The following is a 19,612-nucleotide window of genomic DNA, read 5'->3' on the forward strand; positions in this document are numbered from 1 at the left end:
GTTTCGGGGGCGTCAAAGTTATTTGCAGATTTCCAACGGTGGGGGTTGGGACCTAAAACCCCTACTTTGTTCTTGGGTCAATTGCATTTCACTTCATCCCTTTATCCAGAAGCCTGCTTTCCTGCTCAGCCTTACTCGGACTCATCTCCCAAAACCAGTGTGCATGCGCCTAAAATATGCTTTCCAGGCTCTACATTTCTGTGTAGCACCTAGGTCCTGTTTTATTTTGAAAAACCTAAGTCTTCTGTGGAACATTCCCCCCTTTGGAGGGAGAAATGCAAGGCGCGCCCACACGGTTTAAATTGGCACTCTGCTTTTATTGTAATCTGAAGGCACATTAACTTCAGGGTTTCATTTAAGGTAGCCTGGGGTGGATCTTGGTCTTTTCGCCACAGGAGGAAAAGAAAAACAAAAGCCCCTTGCCACAAAGTGGCAACAGGTGCATCAGGATTGCAAATGTAGCAACATAACCCCATGAAACAGGGCATTTGGGAAAAAAAGTTATATTCAGATGATATTCAATATTAATATGATCACCGTGAGCTCCACTCATCGTTCTGGAAACAGCTTGTGGAAAATAGGAATCTAGGAATTCGTCATTTTTTTTTTTCTCATCTTCCCACCTCACAACGGCGTTAGTGGTAACAAAGCTGTGACTCGCAGAACCTGAGTATGTGGGCTATGAGCAGTTGATGGCACAAGGAGGTTTTCAACCCCTGAAACATGTAACCCCCAATTTGAAAAGTACATTTCACCTTGCCTTAGGGCAAACAGGCAGGATGGGAATGTGGCAGGCGACGTTGTTGCCTTTCTGGTCTTTTTCTAGAGTTAAAGGTAATTAAACAATAGAACTGCCCAACACTCAAAACAGGAATGGAAACCCAGCTTTTCGATTCTCTTTATTACCCGGCAGCAGAACATTTCAGTGCTCAATAGAAATGCAAATGCTGAAAAGCTGAATTACATATTGGCAAAATGGCTGACCCATGGAGGACAAGTATTTCAAAGTAGCCATTTCTCAGTTTCGTTTTTTGAGATCGATCACTGTTTTAAATTAAAAAAAAAAAAAAAAATCACTGATAATGTCTCCGCATTACAAATCTACGTGCCCTCCAGGGTATTTTCATGGAATGAGAACCTCCCAAATTTTGGTATGCCTAAAAATTGCCAGGAGCTTGATAAAAATGAGTATTGCCAGAAGTTTTGATTTAACAGGTCTGGGGAAAGCATTTTAAACAATGACATCACTGATGCTGTTGTGAACGGGCCCAGATCCCGCTTGGAGAATTACGTTAGTGGCCAGACAAGCCTTGTGGGTTCTATGTTTTCTTGCTTTATAATGTCCTCTCCTTGTCCTCTCTCCTATTTAAATCCTGTCTAGGGGGCGCCTGGGTGGCTCAGTCAGTTAAGAGGCTGACTTCGGCTCAGGTCATGATCTCGTGGTTCGTGAGTTCAAGCCCCGCGTCAGGCTCTGTGCTGATGGCTCAGAGCCTGGAGCCTGTTTCGGATTCTGTGTCTCCCTCTCTCTCTGACCCTCCCCCGTTCATGGTCTGTCTCTCTCTGTCTCAAAAATAAATAAACGTTAAAAAAATTAAAAAAATAAAAATAAAAAATAAATCCTGTCTAGCCTTTGAGTCGAAGTTCAAACCACTGAGACGGCCCTGACCTGACTATTGCCGTCAGAGATGCTCTCTCTGACCTTCCGGGGCAGATGGAGATGTCTCCAAACCTGGACCCAGCAGCCTGCCAGCAGAAGCTTACTGAGCCGGCCTGCGTTCCCCAAGAATGTTCTTCTTAATCTGCAGACCCATATTGTGTCGCATGAATATTTTATATACGCTATAAAATATGCACAAAAGAGAGAGTTAACAGATGACTTAAAGGAGATAAATAAGACAAGTGATTTTTTTTGTTTGTTTGACTAAAAGTTTGGAATATCATACATTAGGGATGTATTACGATACAACATAAACTTTTCAGTGAAGCCATGGAACTCAATGTGCTTCAACATGTAACAACATCTTGACTGATCATTTTAGGATATTGTAATTCAGAGGGTTAGATCTCAGCTCAGTATATTTTAGCACTGGGTTTAATAGCTGTTGTAAGCAAAAACCTATGTGACTTGATGTGGGTTTTTTTTGTTTTTTTTTTTTTTTTGTTTTTTTTTGTTTTAATTTGAGAGAGAGAGAGAGAGAGAGCATGAGCGGGAAAGGGGCAGAGGGAGGAAGAGAGAGAGAGAATCTTTTTTTTTTTTAATTTTTTTAATGTTTATTTATTTTTGAGAGAGAGGAAGAGACACACCATGAGCAGGGGAGGGGCAGAGAGAGAGGGAGACACAGAATCCCAAGCAGGCTCCAGGCTCTGAGCTGTCAGCCCAGAGCCCGACGCGGGACTCGAACTCACGAACCACGAGATCATGACCTGAGCCAAAGTCGGGAGCTCAGCCGACTGAGCCACCCAGGCACGAGAGAGAGAGAGAGAGAGAGAGAGAGAGAGAGAGAGAGAGAGAATCTTAAGCAGGCTCCATGCTGACTGTGAAGTCACACACAGGGTTCCATCCTATGACCCTGGGGTCATGACCTGAGCCGAAGTCAAGAGTCAGTCCCTCAACTGACTGAGCCCCCAGCACCCCAACTTCATAGAGTTTAAGGGAAGGATATCATTGAGGGTACTTACTCACTTACAGTGTCAGTTTTGCAATCCCATCCACCCATTTTCATAATGAGTTTTGCTGGAATTCAGGAAAATTATACCTTCCCGGATGCGAACTAATTCTCACCAGCTAAGCTGCGTTGTTGAAAATTGTATTTTTAAATAGGTAATTTCATATGGTACAATATTCACAAGTGAAAAAATGAAGAGTCTGCCTCTAGCCTGTTTCTAGTCACTGGTTCGACTCCCACAGAGGAAACAAATTCTATTCCTATATGAGCATAGAAAGCATGCATTTATCATTTTCTGACCTATTTTACACTCACTACCATACAGAATGAAGAAGGACATAGTTTTCCTACAGCATTTTCCCCCCCACATTCTTCAGCCTTGTTTGATCAGAATTCCAATAGTAATCACTTGATATTATAATTATGCAAATTTGGTTCATGGGCCAAAGTGTCCTCAAAATTACTCCTACTTTCTTATGTAACTTTTTTTTAGGTTCCTAACTGCTAAGGATGCATTTACTTTTTTTTTTTTTAAAGTTTATTTATTTTGAGAGAGAGAGAGAGAGAGAGAGTGGGGGACGGGGGAGAGAGAGAATGAGAGAGAAAATCCCAAGCAGGCTCTGTGCCTCAGCGCAGAGCCAGGTGTGGGGCTCGATTTCATGACCGTGAGATCATGACCTGAGCCCAAGTCAAGAGTTGGATGCTTAACTGACTGAGCCACCCAAGTGCCTCGGGGTTGCATTGAATTTTGTGTTGGCCTCAGTAGTTACCAAAAATCTCATCTTAGGTGCTGGCCCTGCCCTCTGGGAGGCTGCATAGCTGACTGTCTCTTTCAGTATCACCTTTTTTTGGCAAGCCTGAAATTGTACCGCTCAAGGGTAATGGTTCTATTCTCAGATAAGCATCATACCTATTCAGACAAACAGTCTTCAGTCTTCACAAGGCAAGTATATTTGTTATGGCAATGCTAATTTAGCAAATAAACCTTACATTGTGGTGCCTTAACACCAGTAAGGTGTATTATTTTGTTCTCATTGGAGTCTGAGTTACTGGTTTGTAGACCCCCTTCCTGCCTGAAGTGAGCCCGTCATAGGCTCTTTCCCTCCCCATCCCCCAGGGCTTTGTAGCCTGCCAGCGAAAGGCAAACAAAAGCACCGAGAAGGTATACCCACTTCTAAAATACCTTGGCTTGGAAGGGACACATTAATTCTGTTGTCATTCCATTGACAAGAACTGATTATAGGCACTACCAAAGGTATAAAGGGGTCTGGGAAATATCATTCCTGTTTGGGCAGCAATATCTCGGAAGAACTCTACACCACAAAAGGGGCGGGAGGGTGGCACGATTTGATTGACATATAATTATCTACTGCAAAATATTCAGACAGACTGTTAATATCTGAACAGTCCGTTTTATTTTATTTTTTAAATTTCTTAACGTTTATTTATTTGAGAGAGAGAGAGAGAGGAAGAGAGGCAGAAAGAGAGGGAAAGAGAGAATCCCAAGCAGGCTCCCTGCTGTCAGCAAAGGACCTGATGTGGGGCTCGAAGTCATGAACTGTGAGATCGTGACCTGAGCTGATATCATGAACTGTGAGATTGTGACCTGAGCTGATATCAAGAATCAGCCGCTTAACTGACTGAGCTGCCCAGGTGCCCCTTGAATATTCAATTTTAAATAAAGGCACACGTTTGGGATGTAAATTGACATGAAAAATCTCACTAAAACGTAGGCTCCATGAAGGCAGGTTTTCGTCTGTTTTGTTGACTGCTGAGGCTCCAGTACTCAGAACAGTAGTGGGCACTCTATAGGTGCTCAATAAATATTTGTTGAATGACCAACTGAATGAATGTGTTTTGTGTGTTGAAATTCTATTAATCAGCCAAAATGTTAGTGCAGATGTGTCACAAAAGTAAAGTGCTGCGAATAAATTGATTGTGAAAGCTATGAATTTTATGGGCAGAAATGGATATTGAGAACTTTCTGGTAGTTGAATAATGGAGAAATCAATGGATAACAGGGGTATTAGACTGGGTAACATCTAGAAGAATACCTTAAGAGCATAAAAACTTCTTAAGTAACACAGTGGCAGAATAATAGATTCAATTATTTCTAATGCCAATAGTTTTGGCATCGGTATACCAACATTCACAAGTGTAAACAAAGAACTGTATTAGATTTTTGGGTATTTAATGCCACTTAGATAATTAATTTTCATGAAAAAGTCCAGTTTGGGAACTCTTCAGTCTTTTGAGGGTAACTTAAAAACAGAACAGTAACTTTCCTAACTCCTGTTTCATGGAAACCACCAACTCCAAAGATATATAAATGACATCTGTGATAAGTCACTTTTGATCGGGGTAACATAAAGACTATAAAGAGTATGGAGGAAAGGAGAAAGCACAAGAGAAAAAAGAAATAACTAAAATATACAGGTCTCAGTGATCACATTTCAAAATGTCAGTTGTAAAAAGAATACTTTCATAAAGACAATTCCTCCTCTACCCCGTATCATACGGAATATTCATTTCAGGTGGATCATAGGCTTAAATGCGAAAGCTAAAACCATAAGGCTTTGAAAAAAACCAGCACAGAAAAATATCTTCATAACATGCAGGACGGCAAAGATTTGTTAAAGGACTAACCATAAAAGAAAAAAATGAACTGGATTTTATCAAAATTAAAAATGTCTGCTTATTAAAATATACCACTAAGAAAGTAAAAAAACAAAGAAGGCAGAGACCGGCAGAAGATATTCATAATACGTATGCAGAGTTGACCCTTGAACAAGGCGGGTTCCACTTATCTGTGAATTTTTTTTTAATACAATACAGTAGTATAAATGTATTTTCTCTTCCTTATGGTTGTTTTAATAACATTTTCTTTTCTCCAGCTTACTTGGTTGTAAGAATACAGTAAATAATATGTATATAACACACAAAATATGTGTTAATCGACTGTTTACCAATGGGAAAGCTTCCAGTCAACAGTATGCCCTTAATAGTTTAAGTTTTGGGGGAGTCAAAGGTCACAGGCTGGTTTTTGACTGCAGGGTGAGCAGGTGTCCCAGATTGTTCAAGGTCAGTGGTGGCTATGTAGGGCTAAGTTCCCTTTCCATTTTTTGGCCAGATACTTTAATATTACCCTCGTTTTGCTTTTACAATTGAGAAAAGATACATAAATCTCCAACATAACCTCCCTGTTCAGTCCTAGCATTTCAGGAGTACTATTTAACATCAATATTCATTCTGTGGTTTTGCATGGGTGTGGGTCTAATTGTTTGCTGAAATATTCTTTAAAATATTGAAAAAATGGTATTAGCCATGAACGGATTTTAATTTTTTTTAGTGTTTACTTATTTTTGAGAGAGAGAGAGAGAGAGAACTCAAGTGGGGGAGGGGCAGAGAGAGAGATACACACACACAGAATCCGAAGCAGGCTCCAGGCTCCACGCTGTCAGCACAGAGCCCGATGGGGGGCTCAAACTCCTGAACCGTGAGATCATGACCTGAGCTGAAGTCGGACGCTTAACAGACTGAGCCACCCAGGCGCCCCACCATGAACTGATTTTAATGTGTTAGGCACCCATCCTTGCCTCTGCTAGCTCGGTCCCAGTGGCTGCTACTGAAAGTTTGCAGGAAAACAGATTTAGCTTGGGAAAATGAAAACAATTCTTTCCCAAGCACCTGTGAATTGTGTACGCTAATCGGGTCCTGGCTGATGTTGGCTGTGTGTGAGCCTGTGTGGAATCCATAATCCACCCTCTCATATACCTTAGGTGAAAGTGGGAGTTATTAATTGGGATGATCCCATTGTGTTTTCATATCATTTTTTCCCCCTTTCTGTTTCTGATCCCCTCGCCATTTCTCTCTTCCTCTTGTCCTCATATCTTACTGTACCTTGGAGCCCTGAATCACAATACACGGCAAAGCTGAGGCTGGCCGGGGGCAAAGGCACAAGGAGCTTTGGAGGACCGTGTGCAGGTCGCTCGTTGGTATCCAGAACGTTACTTTGCGCACAGAGAATTGCCTTGACCCAATGGCACACTCCAGAAATGGAAGGTTACGTTTTATGGCCATCTCCCTATGGGTGAACTTGGCAGGCTGGCCATCTCCACGATATTTTTTCTTTTTGCTTGCCTTCACCCTCTCCTTCACACAGAATGTTCCTTGTGTTAAACACAGGTTTGGAGAGCCTGCGTGTGAGCAATTAGAGGTCTAAAATGGAGCGTGTGGGAGGTTAGGAGGGAAGGCTTGGTAGTTAGCTTGTCATCCGTGAGTGACGCTCAGGGTGATGCTTCCCCAATAGAGGTTTAAAGGCGGGGGGGGGGGGGTGTAGAACAAGCCAAAAAGCAAGTGTTTATTAACGGTGAGGACTTGAGCGCCATTAAAGTAAGGCTAGAGACAACATATGTAAAGTGTATTCTGAAGCACTTCTCAGAGACAAGGTTCTGGAAATTAGATCTATACTGCTTGTTTGGGACATACTGCTTGTGTCGGGGCTCTGAGGGACAAATGGGCGAACGCCAGAATGGTGACCGGAAAAGGTTAGAGCCCAGTTGGCAGTCATGCTTCTCGTGGGGATCAGGTTGCTTTTCAGTCACTGTTTCTACCTCCTTATGGAGCAAATTTGACCCGTCAGTGCCGATATGAGCTACATCAAAGACCATGACATGAAGGTCTCACGGGGATAGACCGGGAGAAGGAAGAAAACCTGATATTCACTCGGCAAGACTCCTAGAAACACCATGGTCAGGCTTTCAGTGAGTGGTTCTCAAAGTAGGTGTCTCCAGCGTGGGGCTTGGGGCATGGGTAGAAGGAGCAACCACCTTCTGCTGAGTCTGGACAGAAGCAGGAGTGTGAACGGAAGCTGGTTTGAGGTTAGTCAACCAAAGAGCCTATGGACTGGACTAGGCAGTAAAGAAGGAAGGAGAAAGGTGTCTTAACTGAGATTTATAGCTCAGAGCTAGTTTCAGAGCGGCTTTTGAATTGATGTCAATGAAGTTCAGCAGAGTAAAGCCTGACTGGTCTCCTATCCCACAATTCTATGTTTTGGTGGAATAAAAACTCAACCATCACAGACTATTGAGTATTAAAGAGCTCTTCTGGGGCGCCTGGGTGGCGCAGTCGGTTAAGCGTCCGACTTCAGCCAGGTCACCATCTCGCGGTCCGTGAGTTCGAGCCCCGCGTCAGACTCTGGGCTGAGGGCTCAGAGCCTGGAGCCTGTTTCCGATTCTGTGTCTCCCTCTCTCTCTGCCCCTCCCCCGTTCATGCTCTGTCTCTCTCTGTCCTAAAAATAAATAAACGTTGAAAAAAAAATTAAAAAAAATAAAAAAGAGCTCTTCTAAGAACTGTACTCTTCAGGGGCCTTGTAAATCTGTTCCAAAGGTTAATTCTCCTCACTAGGACGTCAAATCCCTCCTGCTGTGTTTTCTTTGGGCCTTTGTTTTTTAAATTTCTTCTATTTTATGGGAGGTATAGCCAGGTTGATAACGCTTGCCCTTTCCTGCACCTGTATGTGTTTGAGAACTGTTTTTGACCTGCCCCTCCCTTTCGCCTTCAGCAGCCTCTATTTTCACCTGAAGATTTGAATGCTTTAAAGGTCCTAGAAGGTTCTGTTTTCCAAATCTTCAGTTGTCAAAAGTTCTTTCCCTGAACCCCAAGCATCTCCTTGTAATGGAGATTTAAGTATTTTCATGTCTTGAGCTCGGTAGAGACATTTACTAAGTCCAAATGCTCCTACTGTATGCCAAGGATGATACTAGGCACGGAGAAAATGGTATTTAAGGAGATCAGCACCATTTGGGTAGGCAAGAGACACCTGGGTGATAATAAAACGATAGCATCGGGGCGCCTGGGTGGCGCAGTCGGTTAAGCGTCCGACTTCAGCCAGGTCACGATCTCGCGGTCCGTGAGTTCGAGCCCCGCGTCGGGCTCTGGGCTGATGGCTCAGAGCCTGGAGCCTGTTTCCGATTCTGTGTCTCCCTCTCTCTCTGACCCTCCCCCGTTCATGCTCTGTCTCTCTCTGTCCCAAAAATAAACGTTGAAAAAAAAAATTAAAAAAAAAAACAACGATAGCATCAATGACAAATCAACAATAAAGAACGTACTGAACACTTTATAAGCACACCTCCGTTAATTCTCAAAAATACCTATGATTTTGGAGTTGGGGTTCTATCCATTTTGATGAGGACTCTCGGGCTTAGAGACGTGAAGCCACTCATGTGAGCTCATGCAGCTAGTACATGGTGAAAAGAGAATACAACATGACAAAGCTACGGTGTAGGCCTGAACGGAACGCTGTGAGAGAGAACTCTGGAAACGTCAGGTAAGGCTTCACACAGGAGGTTACACTGGGGCTGGGTCCTGCATGGAGTACAGGAGAGGAAACTGCGGGAGCACATTTTGTGCTGATGACTGTCGCCAATGATTTGCAACTAATTGAGGGCTATCACATGTCTTTGTCTCTTGGAGTAAGAAGTCAAGAAGACCCAGGGGTTTAGAGTTTAGATTTAGAGTACATTCAACTCATGGCCAAAGATTGACAAGCCAGCTATTCTGATGATGTCGCAGGGTGAGCAAAAGGTGGAGGAAGCATTTGAGAGAGAAACGTTTAAACGAACTCCTCTCCATTTCCAAATGCGACTTGAAGAGACTCTTAGCTGTTAACTGTGGCGCTCATCAGTTGCCAAAGCCGGCATTTCCCTCAGTTGGACAAGACAGAGAAGATGCACCGGGACGAAATGAATATAGCACGTGGCTCCAATGCCAATGGTTGTTTAAGACGATAAAAGGGGGAAATTGTGCGCAGGAGTCATAAATTCGATTGCTTAGTGACTCTAGTCAATTGGCTGCCTTTTGATGTATTTCCCATTTTGAAGGAAATTTAATTGTCCAAGGATATTGATGCTCTTGGATAAGAGAAATGTAGGGCAGCAGAGAGGGCATAGGTGTGTGTGGTAAGAGGCAGCCTGGTTCCAGTCTCCACTTTCTGCTGTGAGCTGTGTGATCTCGGCACGTGGTAGAACCCCTCTGAGCTTTTACCATTTCCAGATGTGTGATTTGGTCACAAACGTCTCCTTTACTACCTGTGAGGTTGTTGGGGTCAGAAGTACTTGAATTCAAATCCTGGCCCTGCTGCTTTCTGAATGCGTCGTCTTTTCTAATCTGTGAAATACGCACCATAATCCCTCTTTCCCCAAGTTTCTTTGAGAATTAACGGATACAATGAACATGCAGAGGGTACACCCATGTGTAGCCCAGTCCTATTTTTCAAAAGTCCATTTGCACCTTTCCAATGGTTTGGATTTATTTAAGGGAAAGACCTAGATAGGAAAAATAGCTGCACAATGTGCTAAAACCTGTTTTACTATAAAACGGGAGGTCAGTGGTTCTTAGTCTTGTTTGCACATTTGAATCACCAGGGACAATTAAAATGATTCCCAAGTACAAGGCTAACCACGAAAAATTCCGATTTAATTGGTCTGCCAGGGGCTCCGGTCTTGAGTTCATAAAAGCTTACCAGGTGTTTCTAACATGCCCTGGATTCCATCATTTCTTCTCAAACTAACATAAATTACCGGGAAATCTTGTTAACCACACAGGCTCTGATTTTCTAGGGCCGGGATGCCTGAGATTCTGTATTTCCAACCAGCCCCAAGCTGAAGCTGGTGCTGTTAGTTCAGAACCACACTCTGAATAGCTCGTGATTAACGATCCAGAGCAGTGGCTTTCAACCTTCAGTATTCATCAGACCAGCCCGGTGGGTGGTTGTAAATGCAGCACGGGGACCCGGGACTTTCCCTCCCAAGTTCCATTTCACCTGGTTTTTGAAGGGACCAAGAGAATCGCCCATGTGTGGTGTCCATTTCAACCTGAAAATCCCATGATGCTAATTTTGCGATCTTAGAACATGACCTCTCTCCCAATGCAGTCGTTCAGTAAGAAAAAATGGCAGAGTCTGAAACTGAGTGTGTGAATCCTCATTGTCAGCAACCTGGAAGATGGGTGAGCTCAAGTTGTGTGATGTCGGGACGTGGCGGATGTCTATGCCACGCGTGTCTTCAACCTCAAGAGTTCTCTTTTCTTTTTTTTTTTAATTTTTTTTTAACGTTTATTTATTTTTGAGACAGAGAAAGACAGAGCATGAAGGGGGGAGGGTCAGAGAGAGGGAGACACAGAATCTGAAACAGGCTCCAGGCTCTGAGCTGTCAGCACAGAGCCCACCCCAGGGCTCCCACGAACAGGGAAATCCTGACCTGAGCCAAAATCGGACGCTCAACCAACTGAGCCACCCAAGTGCCCCCCCAGATGGAACTTCTTTGAGAAGAGGGCATCAAATCAGGGCTACTTGACCTATCATGCCCCTGTCCCCAGGCTGGGCTGGCCAGGTAGGGAGCTGCTGTGCTTTATTTATAGCAGCATAAACCTTAGTTGCCTCAAATGCCTTTCCGAGAGCCAGCTCCCATACTGCCCCCTTTCCACTGGTGCTCGGAGCCTGGCCACTGGTGAGATGCTGGCCGTGGCCATCCATCCAAACACAAGCATCTGATTCTGAAAGGGAGGGATGCAAACCGTGGTCCTCAGGCCTCTGCCCACTCACCCAGAGCCCTTTACCAGGCTGAGGGGCTGGTTGTCCAGGAAAGACTGGGGAAAGGAAAAGGGGTTCACCGGTCCTGGATGGAGGGGCTCTAGGGAAGGTGTGGGGAGGAGAGGGCGGGGGGGGGGGTCTCACCTTTCATGTGAAATGGAGGACTGGGCAGATAGGGACTACCAAGACAAACTTTCACTAGTTTTCTGTTTTGCCCTGAGTGGGGTTTTGATGTGACAAGAAAATAATCACTGTTTTAGAATTTATGGAAAGTTTAATTTCCTGCCTTATTTCCTTCCCTTTCCTTCCTTCCCTCCCTCCTTTTTTATTCTTCCTTCCTTCCTTCCTTTCTTTTTCTCTTTCTTTCTTTCTTTCTTTCTTTCTTCCTTCCTTCCTTCCTTCTTCCCTTCCTTCCTCCCTTCCTCCCTCCCTCCCTCCCTCCCTTTCTTTCTTTTCTTTCTGTCTTTCTGTCTTTCTTTCTTTTTTCCTTCCTTCCTTCTTCCCTTCCTTCTTCCCTTCCTTCCTCCCTTCCTTCCTCCCTTCCTCCCTCCCTTTATTTCTTTCTTTCTTTCTTTTCCTTCCTTCCTTCCTTCCTTTTTTTTTTTTTTTTTTTTGCTAAAAATAGGAGGTAAAACTCCTATCAGGCCACATTCTTATTTGCCAGGCAGTGGCTGCCTTATGAAATCTCAAACAGAGGAAGGGAGAGCCTCTTGCCAGGGAGATTTATTCCATCGATTTGCTGACACATAGCATTTCTTATGTGGCAGACAGTATTAAGACTCTTAGCAACTTAGGAATTGGGCGCTATTATTGTCTCCATTTTCTTTTCTTTTTTTGCAGAGGAGAGAACTGAAGATCAAAGAGGGGAGCTTGTCCTGCTTCACTGGGGCAGACTTAGGACTTGAACCTGGTTAGACAAGGTCCCGGGGTCTGTAACCATGCATCACCCTGCTTCTATTGGTGATGAAAGTGTTCCTGTTCCAGGGATGAAGGAAAGAAATTGGACTGGGCAGACTGGTTTTTCATTGTGGGCCCCCAGACCGAGGTGCTGGTAATCATCATTGGAGCTCCTGCTTACGATGCAGACTCCTCGGCTTTACACCTGCCCATCGGCTCCAGGAAGGTTGAGGTTTTGAGAAGTCAGCCTAGGTGATGTCTCGGGACCCCTCAACCTCACTACAAATCCGAGATTCTTTGCCTGGAACATCCTTCCGATGACCTTAAAACGAAGGTGCTATCGGGAGCACCAGAGGCTTATGCCACCACCTACCCTGCATCTTCTAGTCATCCCAGCTCTGCTGTCTAATCCGCAGTCACGGATGGTGACAATTCTGACCACTCCACCCCCAAATCCATCTGCTGACAACCACCAGGCGGCTCTGAGTCCTCTGAGCCTCCCACACCCTGCCTGCCTGCCTGCCTTCCGTGAAAGCCCGGAGCCCACGGGCTTCTTGAAAGCTTAAACCGTCCCTACTCAAGAGGCAAGGTGGGCATCTCGAATACCGATCGTGAAGGGCGCCCCCCTTGTCTGCTCTGCCGAAGGGTGTGCAGCTCATGTAGATGACCCCACCACGGAACATTACTGTCCCGCTCAGATCCGGACACGGGAATGTTTAAACACGGGACCGGTGACAGGCTTGAGCCTCGGCCCCCTTTCCTCCATTTACTTCCAGCGTCTTCTTACTTGCAGACCCAGAAGAGGCTGGAGGTTCTGGCCAGACTCTCACTCTTCTCCTACTTCAGCATACATGTTCTCTTTAGGTGGCTGAAGGTAGCATTTGCTGACGCTTACAACCAGGGGCACGAGGAGAATGAGCTATCCTATCACTTGGGCTAATTTATCAAGCACCCTGACCCGAGCAAATCAACCAGATAATTTCTAGCTCCTCTCCACTTGAGGAAGCCTGGATCGTGCCCAGGAAAACGGACGCAGAGAAGAAAGAGGCTTGCAAGCCCTCGAGGTTGCCATGGGAAATTGGCTTGGCCGTGAGATGAAACCAATGCAGAGGAGACCTCTGGGGAAAGCCAGATGCCATCAGAGCCCCGTGTGAAGTGCCCACCAGCACCTAACAGCGAGGGACGCCAGGACGGTCCACACGGCATTCCCTCTCAGGGCTGCCGTTTGGCTTCCAAGAATCTGACTACTTCTCTGTTCGAGAACACGTATGAACTCTGCCTTTCTCCTCAGTGCATCACTTCTGACATGCGGGGGAGGCCCATCCCATCATCAGATTGCCCTGACTGGATACTCTAAATGTTGCATGGAAAAAAAAAAAGAAAACAGTGCTTTGAAAAAATCTCCTGCCCATCAGGATATTCCATAAAACACTCTGGCTTCTTTCTCACGTGCTGGCAAAACATTCTGAATGCACCGTGGAAGGGGAAGCACACTGGAGCCTAACTGACCTTCCTGAAATGTGTAATAAAAACGCACAGAGCAGCCCCACTTTAGAACAGGCGTGTTCCTCACCGCTCCCCGAGTGCACGGTTAATTCCTCGAGCAGTAGCTGAATTCATCTAAAATAGATAAGGCAGCTCTAGAGGCACAAAGCTTATCTTGGGGAGCCCCGAATCCAGCCGGAGTTCAGTCAGATGGGTCAGTGTGTCCTAGATCTCCTTTAGCATAGTGGCTGCAAACTTAACCTTTTCCGGGGGAGAGGGGGCAGCGGGGAAAGCATTCCTGACACCTTTCAAACCCGTGCCTTGGGCGCAAGGAGGTGGGGAGGAATCATTTCCTAACAGAGCTTTCCAAGGGACGTTTGTACTGCAAGTTGAGTAGGATGGTTTTTCTTTCTTTCTTTCTTTCTTTCTTTCTTTCTTTCTTTCTTTCTTTCATCTCTCTTTCCTTCTTCCTTTCTTTCCCACATCCCAAAAGTTTGCACTTATCCATTCTATTACATGCCTACCTCCATTTCAGCCACAGTTGGCAAAGATTCGTGATCAATTTAGTAATCCCAGTGATTGGACGCCTGTGGTAGATACTGTCAATAGAAAACCAACATGCAAAAGAGAGGAGTTTCCTCTCTTCCTCGCCTTTTATTACCTTGAGCTCCTTGACTGTAGAAGAATCTATGAGCAGACTCGACATCCAGGAGTCTATGAGCCGACTCGACATCCAGAAAATAATCCATTTTGGGATAATCCATCCTTGAGGTTCCAAAAGCAGAGTTTCAAGACAAAATAGTCACTTGTATACCTGTGAAAAAGGAAAAAAAAATCCACAATATTTTGGACTGACAAATAGATTTTTAAAAACATATATGTATATATATATACACACACACACATACAATTAATAATATATCATGTATTTAAATATATGTATTTAAATAGATATGTAGATGCAATATATTATATTTGTTATATAAGGATATATTTATACCCACACGTATATATTAAACATCTTGGAATAAGAAACGTCCCATTATAATATTCCCTCCTTTGACTGACATTTCCAGTGCTAAAACCACCCCTCAACATACCTTTCCTACTGTGTTGAGAAAATGCAACATTTAATCATCATTCATGCAAAGAAATATATTGCATTCAGAAAAAAAAAAAACAACAACAACACATGATTCAAGCTAAAGAGGAATAACATACCAGTCTTTCCTTGTTGTGTGTTAACTGGAAAATATGCCGTTAGATTCATATGCTCTCCGTTTTCAAAAGGTCCGTCTGACGAATGGCATCAGCCGTTCTGAACTGATCCTCAGTTGGTCCCGGGAGCTCTGATTCCCCTAGAACAGTGAGAATCGCCTGGGAATCCGAGCCTCCACTTATAGGTGCCTTGCGTTTATGACACATGCTGACATGTTTGCTGTAAAAATGCCTTGAATTCCTTCCTTCTTGGTGATTCCCTGCAGCACGTTTTACAAGGTGCGACAGGATCATCACCTGCTTGCCTCTGACCTAGGCTGCTTTTGAGAAAGAATTCTGGTTTGTAGAGCAGTACCAATTATTTCAGAACTGCAATGATTCCCCTAATATTATCATGCACTAGCCTGTCAGGAAGCTGATGCACTTCATTAAAAAAACATTCAGTCTGTTGGCTTCTTTTTAGCATATGTAGCCTTTCCCTGATACTTGCACAAATGAAGTATCTCTATTTCTGCAGGATGTTTTAGGAAAGAAATTATAAGATAATGTCATTAAAATCAAGCTCGGAGGGCTAATCCAATTCGTTTCTTTTTCTAACAGTGCGTATTTTAATTTAAGAAACCATATCTGGTAAGAGGAAACTTTAAGAAATACCCAAAGGTACCCCAACAGCAAATCATACTTACAGAAAAAAAAAAAAAAAAACCACCAAGGACTAACTGCCGGCAGTAAAAGCAAGAACAGTTTCAGCCAGAGTGGCTTTGATCTCGCTAAATTCCCGATGAAAGTAAACAATTTTGATTGTTTGATTAGAACAGCGATGAATAATGTATACAGTCCACTGGACCTCCTTTACCAGATAAAATGGCCAGAACATGTTACCTTAGCAACGGAAGGTGACGCCAGCCTCAGCCTCTTTGTATCCTCCACTGTGAAGGAAGAAAATGACCAGTTTCCCGTATAAAACTTTGGCACAAAATCATCACCGTCGAAATCGACATATAACCATCATGTGGTCCATTCCCCATCACCCCTTCCCTCTCGTATACAGAGACGTGTCATAGTCCTTTAAAAATGGGTTTTGGCTTGATAATTTATGTTGATAGCCCCCAGTCCCAGTTTGATTAGCAATCACAACAGCATTACATGATTAACCAGTTAATATGATAGAAAAGTTGTCCAGAAATTGGGGGCGCTCAGTTCTTACCCTAATGCTGGCTACGGGTTGCAGGGAAAGGCCATTTTAGCTAGCATATGTTAAACGCTCCCCTGTTATAATTAATACATAGATCAGTCACCAGCATCTAGGCTGAAAATAACTCTCTTTCCTTCTGCGACTCAGTCACTGGAAGAAGCCTAAAAAGCTGCCTGAAATCTCCCAGCTTTGAAAAAATGCGTTAGAACATAGATCTTTGGGGAGGCCCCCTCCCCCACGCGTAAAAGCCAGAAAAGATGGATGAAAGGAAGAGGGAGAGTCTTGAAGTTAGCAGGTACTCACCAGCACTTGTTGGCCCCTTTCAGCAGGACACCGCGGAGCATGAAACGAAACCGTACGACGCTGCTGAGCTCGAAGCCCAAATGAGCGGCTTCTAATTTTCCCTTCAATCTCAGTTCAAGAGCGCTGAGCGGAGGGAAGTGATGATTTGCCCCCTTTATATTGTGATGAAAAGCAAGCCCTAAGAAGGGATCTGAGTGCAACTGCTCTTTAGCACACGCTAGACTGCTAATTTAAGACAATTGAAAGGTTTTGTTTTCCTGTCTTTTATGTGTTCTCTCGGCTACCCCCTCAATTTAATTTGCATTTAAAATTATGCTCATGTCTCCTCAGTTCTCCAAGGTGTGGAGTACTTTCTAATCACGACGGCTGCTTGGGTAGGGTTTGGTGCAACGCCACTTGTATTCTGAGCTGCAAAACAAGGTGGGGAATTATAATTGTGAGCTGTTTTCTGGAGTGCGATCCAGAGTGAACATCTGGTTTCACCCCCCACCCCCTCACCCCCCACCTCTTCCCTGGCCTTTCTTCCTTTCCCTGCCTCTGATTGCTTGGTCAAATCTCCAGTCCCAAACATGCCAATCTGTCTAAATGCATTCTTCTCTGTCTGAATGTAACAAAATCATCCCAGCAGCAAACGAAGACACTTTGGTTAGATACCTGAGCTTATTTTGATGGGGTATCTTCTCTACCAAACCTCCAGAGGACTTTTGGACACAGTACCTGAAGATGTGTTCGTGAGAGGCATAATGATGACCAAATGCCAGCCCTATATTGGGTTTACCACCCTTTGTTGACCAAGAAGAATTGGTAGCAAGCGTGGCACGATGTGTGGTGTGTTGGACGTTAGAAAAGAGAAGCTACATTTGAGAAGTCTTGGCCGGAAGACCACCACACTCGCCCCTCCCATAGACGCAGTCCTGCTGCTCTGGAGACAAATCTGAAAATCTCCCGTCTGTCTTGTCCCACCCAATCAGAACACATCAGATACAAAGCTGGTGCTGCAGAGTTCAGCCTGATGAAAGAAGAAGCTGAAAGTACCAATCATATATTCTGGTGGGGAAAGTCCACTTTGGAGCAGAATATTTAAAGCTTTGCCCAGACCCAAGGACTTACTTTTCTAAGCTGTACATATCTATTCCCCCTCTGACGGAGACATGCTGAACACTTGACATTTACAAGAGGAGAAAGCTGTCTTCTGGTTTCTTTAGCTTACAGTGAGGTGTGGGCGACAGGTTCTGAACTCTCTATTGTGAATCTACTGAAATTGTAATGACTCATAGGTGAGAGAGAGAGAGAGAGAGGGAGAGAGAGAAAGAGGGAGGGAAAGAGAATGCGCAATCTACTGCTCCTGGCAAACACCAAACATTTCTGTGAGCACAGATGAATGTGTGATTGAAGACGGAGATGTTAAGTTGGAAATTTGAAAAACAGACTTGATTCCCAGAGGTTGGGGGATGGGTTTGGAAGTCAATCATTTCTGGAGAGCTGACCAAGAAAGGTACATTTGAAGGTCTCACAAAGTGCACATGTAATATAAAAGGGCCATGATTTAAGAAAGCTCAGAGGACGGGGCGCCTGGGTGGTGCAGTCAGTTAAGCATCCGACTTCAGCCAGGTCACGATCTCGCGGTCCGTGAGTTCGAGCCCCGCGTCGGGCTCCGGGCTGATGGCTCGGAGCCTGGAGCCTGTTTCCAATTCTGTGTCTCCCTCTCTCTCTGCCCCTCCCCCGTTCATGCTCTGTCTCTCTCTGTCTCAAAAATAAATAAACGTTGGAAAAAAAAATTAAAAAAAAAAAAAAAAGAAAGCTCAGAGGAAGTTTTCAACTTAGAGAAATAAATATATTCGGGAAGGGAATGCTTATTCACGTGCAAAATGAGGACTTCATTTTGCTAGATAATTAACAACTGTTGTTTTTTTTTTTTTTTAACATAATATGACCAGCTTCTGAAATCGATGTTCAAGATATTCTTTTACTCTCTGAGAGCACTGATGTGGATTACCTATAGGAATATCTGTGTGAGGAATTATTTTTAAAGGTGGGAAGCATTGTCACGTGCAAAACCCAATGTCACCATCTGATCAGCTCAGCTCTGTTTTATAACTTTAATCTGCACAAAAGCAACATTTATAATGGCCCATTGTTCTGAGGTATAATAGAACCAGACAGAGAAGAAGGCAAGGTGAGAACAAGGATTCAGGCTAACACTTAATGCAGCACTGAACAATTCAGCCCAAATCATCTCCCAGACATCAGCTCTGAAAGTTAATTCAGACAGGGTTGACGTAGCTCAGTGAGCAAGAAATAAACAATTATTTTAAAAGAGGCCAAAGTGAAGTTTTATCTTTTATATCGGTGGTACTTACTAGTTTGGAACTGTAAGGCTGAAACAAACAATCCAGGATTGTTAGAAACACATGACGTGGCAGAGATGTGTATATTCGATTCAGGTTGGTGACACGGGGATATGTGTGTGAGTGCTCTATACACAAAGGGAAACGGTATGTGGTTAATTCAAAATGGACGCATATTTCAAGATAGAACCCGGAGACCAGTAAAGACATCAGCTTGTGTTAATTTGTTTTGGGGGTATACTTATTTACTCTATTGGATGGCACAAGACCCAAACATTTTGGGAAAGGAGGTCACATGATTTGTAAGTAGACAGCTTGCTTTTTTGTTCTTTTTGCAGTATCCTGTTGACTTCCATCGGAGTCACTTTGGTTGTTTGCTAAGAGATAGAGAGGTTAGCGACAATTTTATCACTAATTTTACTTGTTCGATTGCCTTACTATATTCCAGAGCTCTCTAGAAACCCATGTTTTATGTTCGTGCGGAAATACATGAGGTTCTGCCTTCTCCATGCATGAAATCTTGGGGATGTTTCTCTTTTCCCCACAAACCCAACTCACTTTAATCTTTTTTTTTTTTTTAACATTTATTTATTTTTGAGACAGAGAGAGACAGAACATGAACGGGGGAGGGTCAGAGAGAGAGGGAGACACAGAATGTGAAACAGGCTCCAGGCTCTGAGCCATCAGCACAGAGCCCGACGCAGGGCTCGAACTCACGGACTGCGAGATCGTGACCCGAGCCGAAGTTGGACGCTTAACCGACTGAACCACCCAGGCGCCCCTCACTTTAATCTTAATATTAGAAGCTCTCTTACTGTGCGGTAGCATTTTGGATTCCTTGATGGGGTACCCAGGTTGAAGGTCTACGGTTAAGCGTCAGCTTGCTAAACGAGTATGGAAGGCAATATAT

The 19,612-nt window shown here is 44.1% G+C and overlaps 1 protein-coding gene across 6 annotated transcripts in view; it reads right to left on the reverse strand.

The window, feature by feature from the left end:
- The window catches only part of PHACTR1 (phosphatase and actin regulator 1), a 566,563-nt gene extending 549,371 nt beyond the window's left edge, over positions 1 to 17,192 (reverse strand). The window contains exons 1-5 of one of the 6 annotated variants that reach the window (XM_045497381.1): positions 17,009 to 17,192; positions 16,355 to 16,762; positions 15,739 to 15,785; positions 14,860 to 14,996; positions 14,300 to 14,452 (exon numbers count right to left, since the gene is read on the reverse strand). In XM_045497381.1, the coding sequence (XP_045353337.1) occupies positions 14,300 to 14,402 (103 nt within the window). In that variant the 5' untranslated portion in view covers positions 14,403 to 14,452; positions 14,860 to 14,996; positions 15,739 to 15,785; positions 16,355 to 16,762; positions 17,009 to 17,192. Of the gene's footprint in view, positions 1 to 14,299; positions 14,453 to 14,859; positions 14,997 to 15,565; positions 15,701 to 15,738; positions 15,786 to 16,354; positions 16,763 to 17,008 lie in introns of those variants that run through there. The other 5 variants (XM_045497377.1, XM_045497385.1, XM_045497382.1 and 2 more) reach the window with 5 other exon arrangements.
- Between the last annotated feature and the right edge of the window lie 2,420 nt (positions 17,193 to 19,612).

This window comes from Leopardus geoffroyi, chromosome B2 (genome assembly GCF_018350155.1).
Source record: "Leopardus geoffroyi isolate Oge1 chromosome B2, O.geoffroyi_Oge1_pat1.0, whole genome shotgun sequence".
Classification (NCBI taxonomy): domain Eukaryota; kingdom Metazoa; phylum Chordata; class Mammalia; order Carnivora; family Felidae; genus Leopardus; species Leopardus geoffroyi.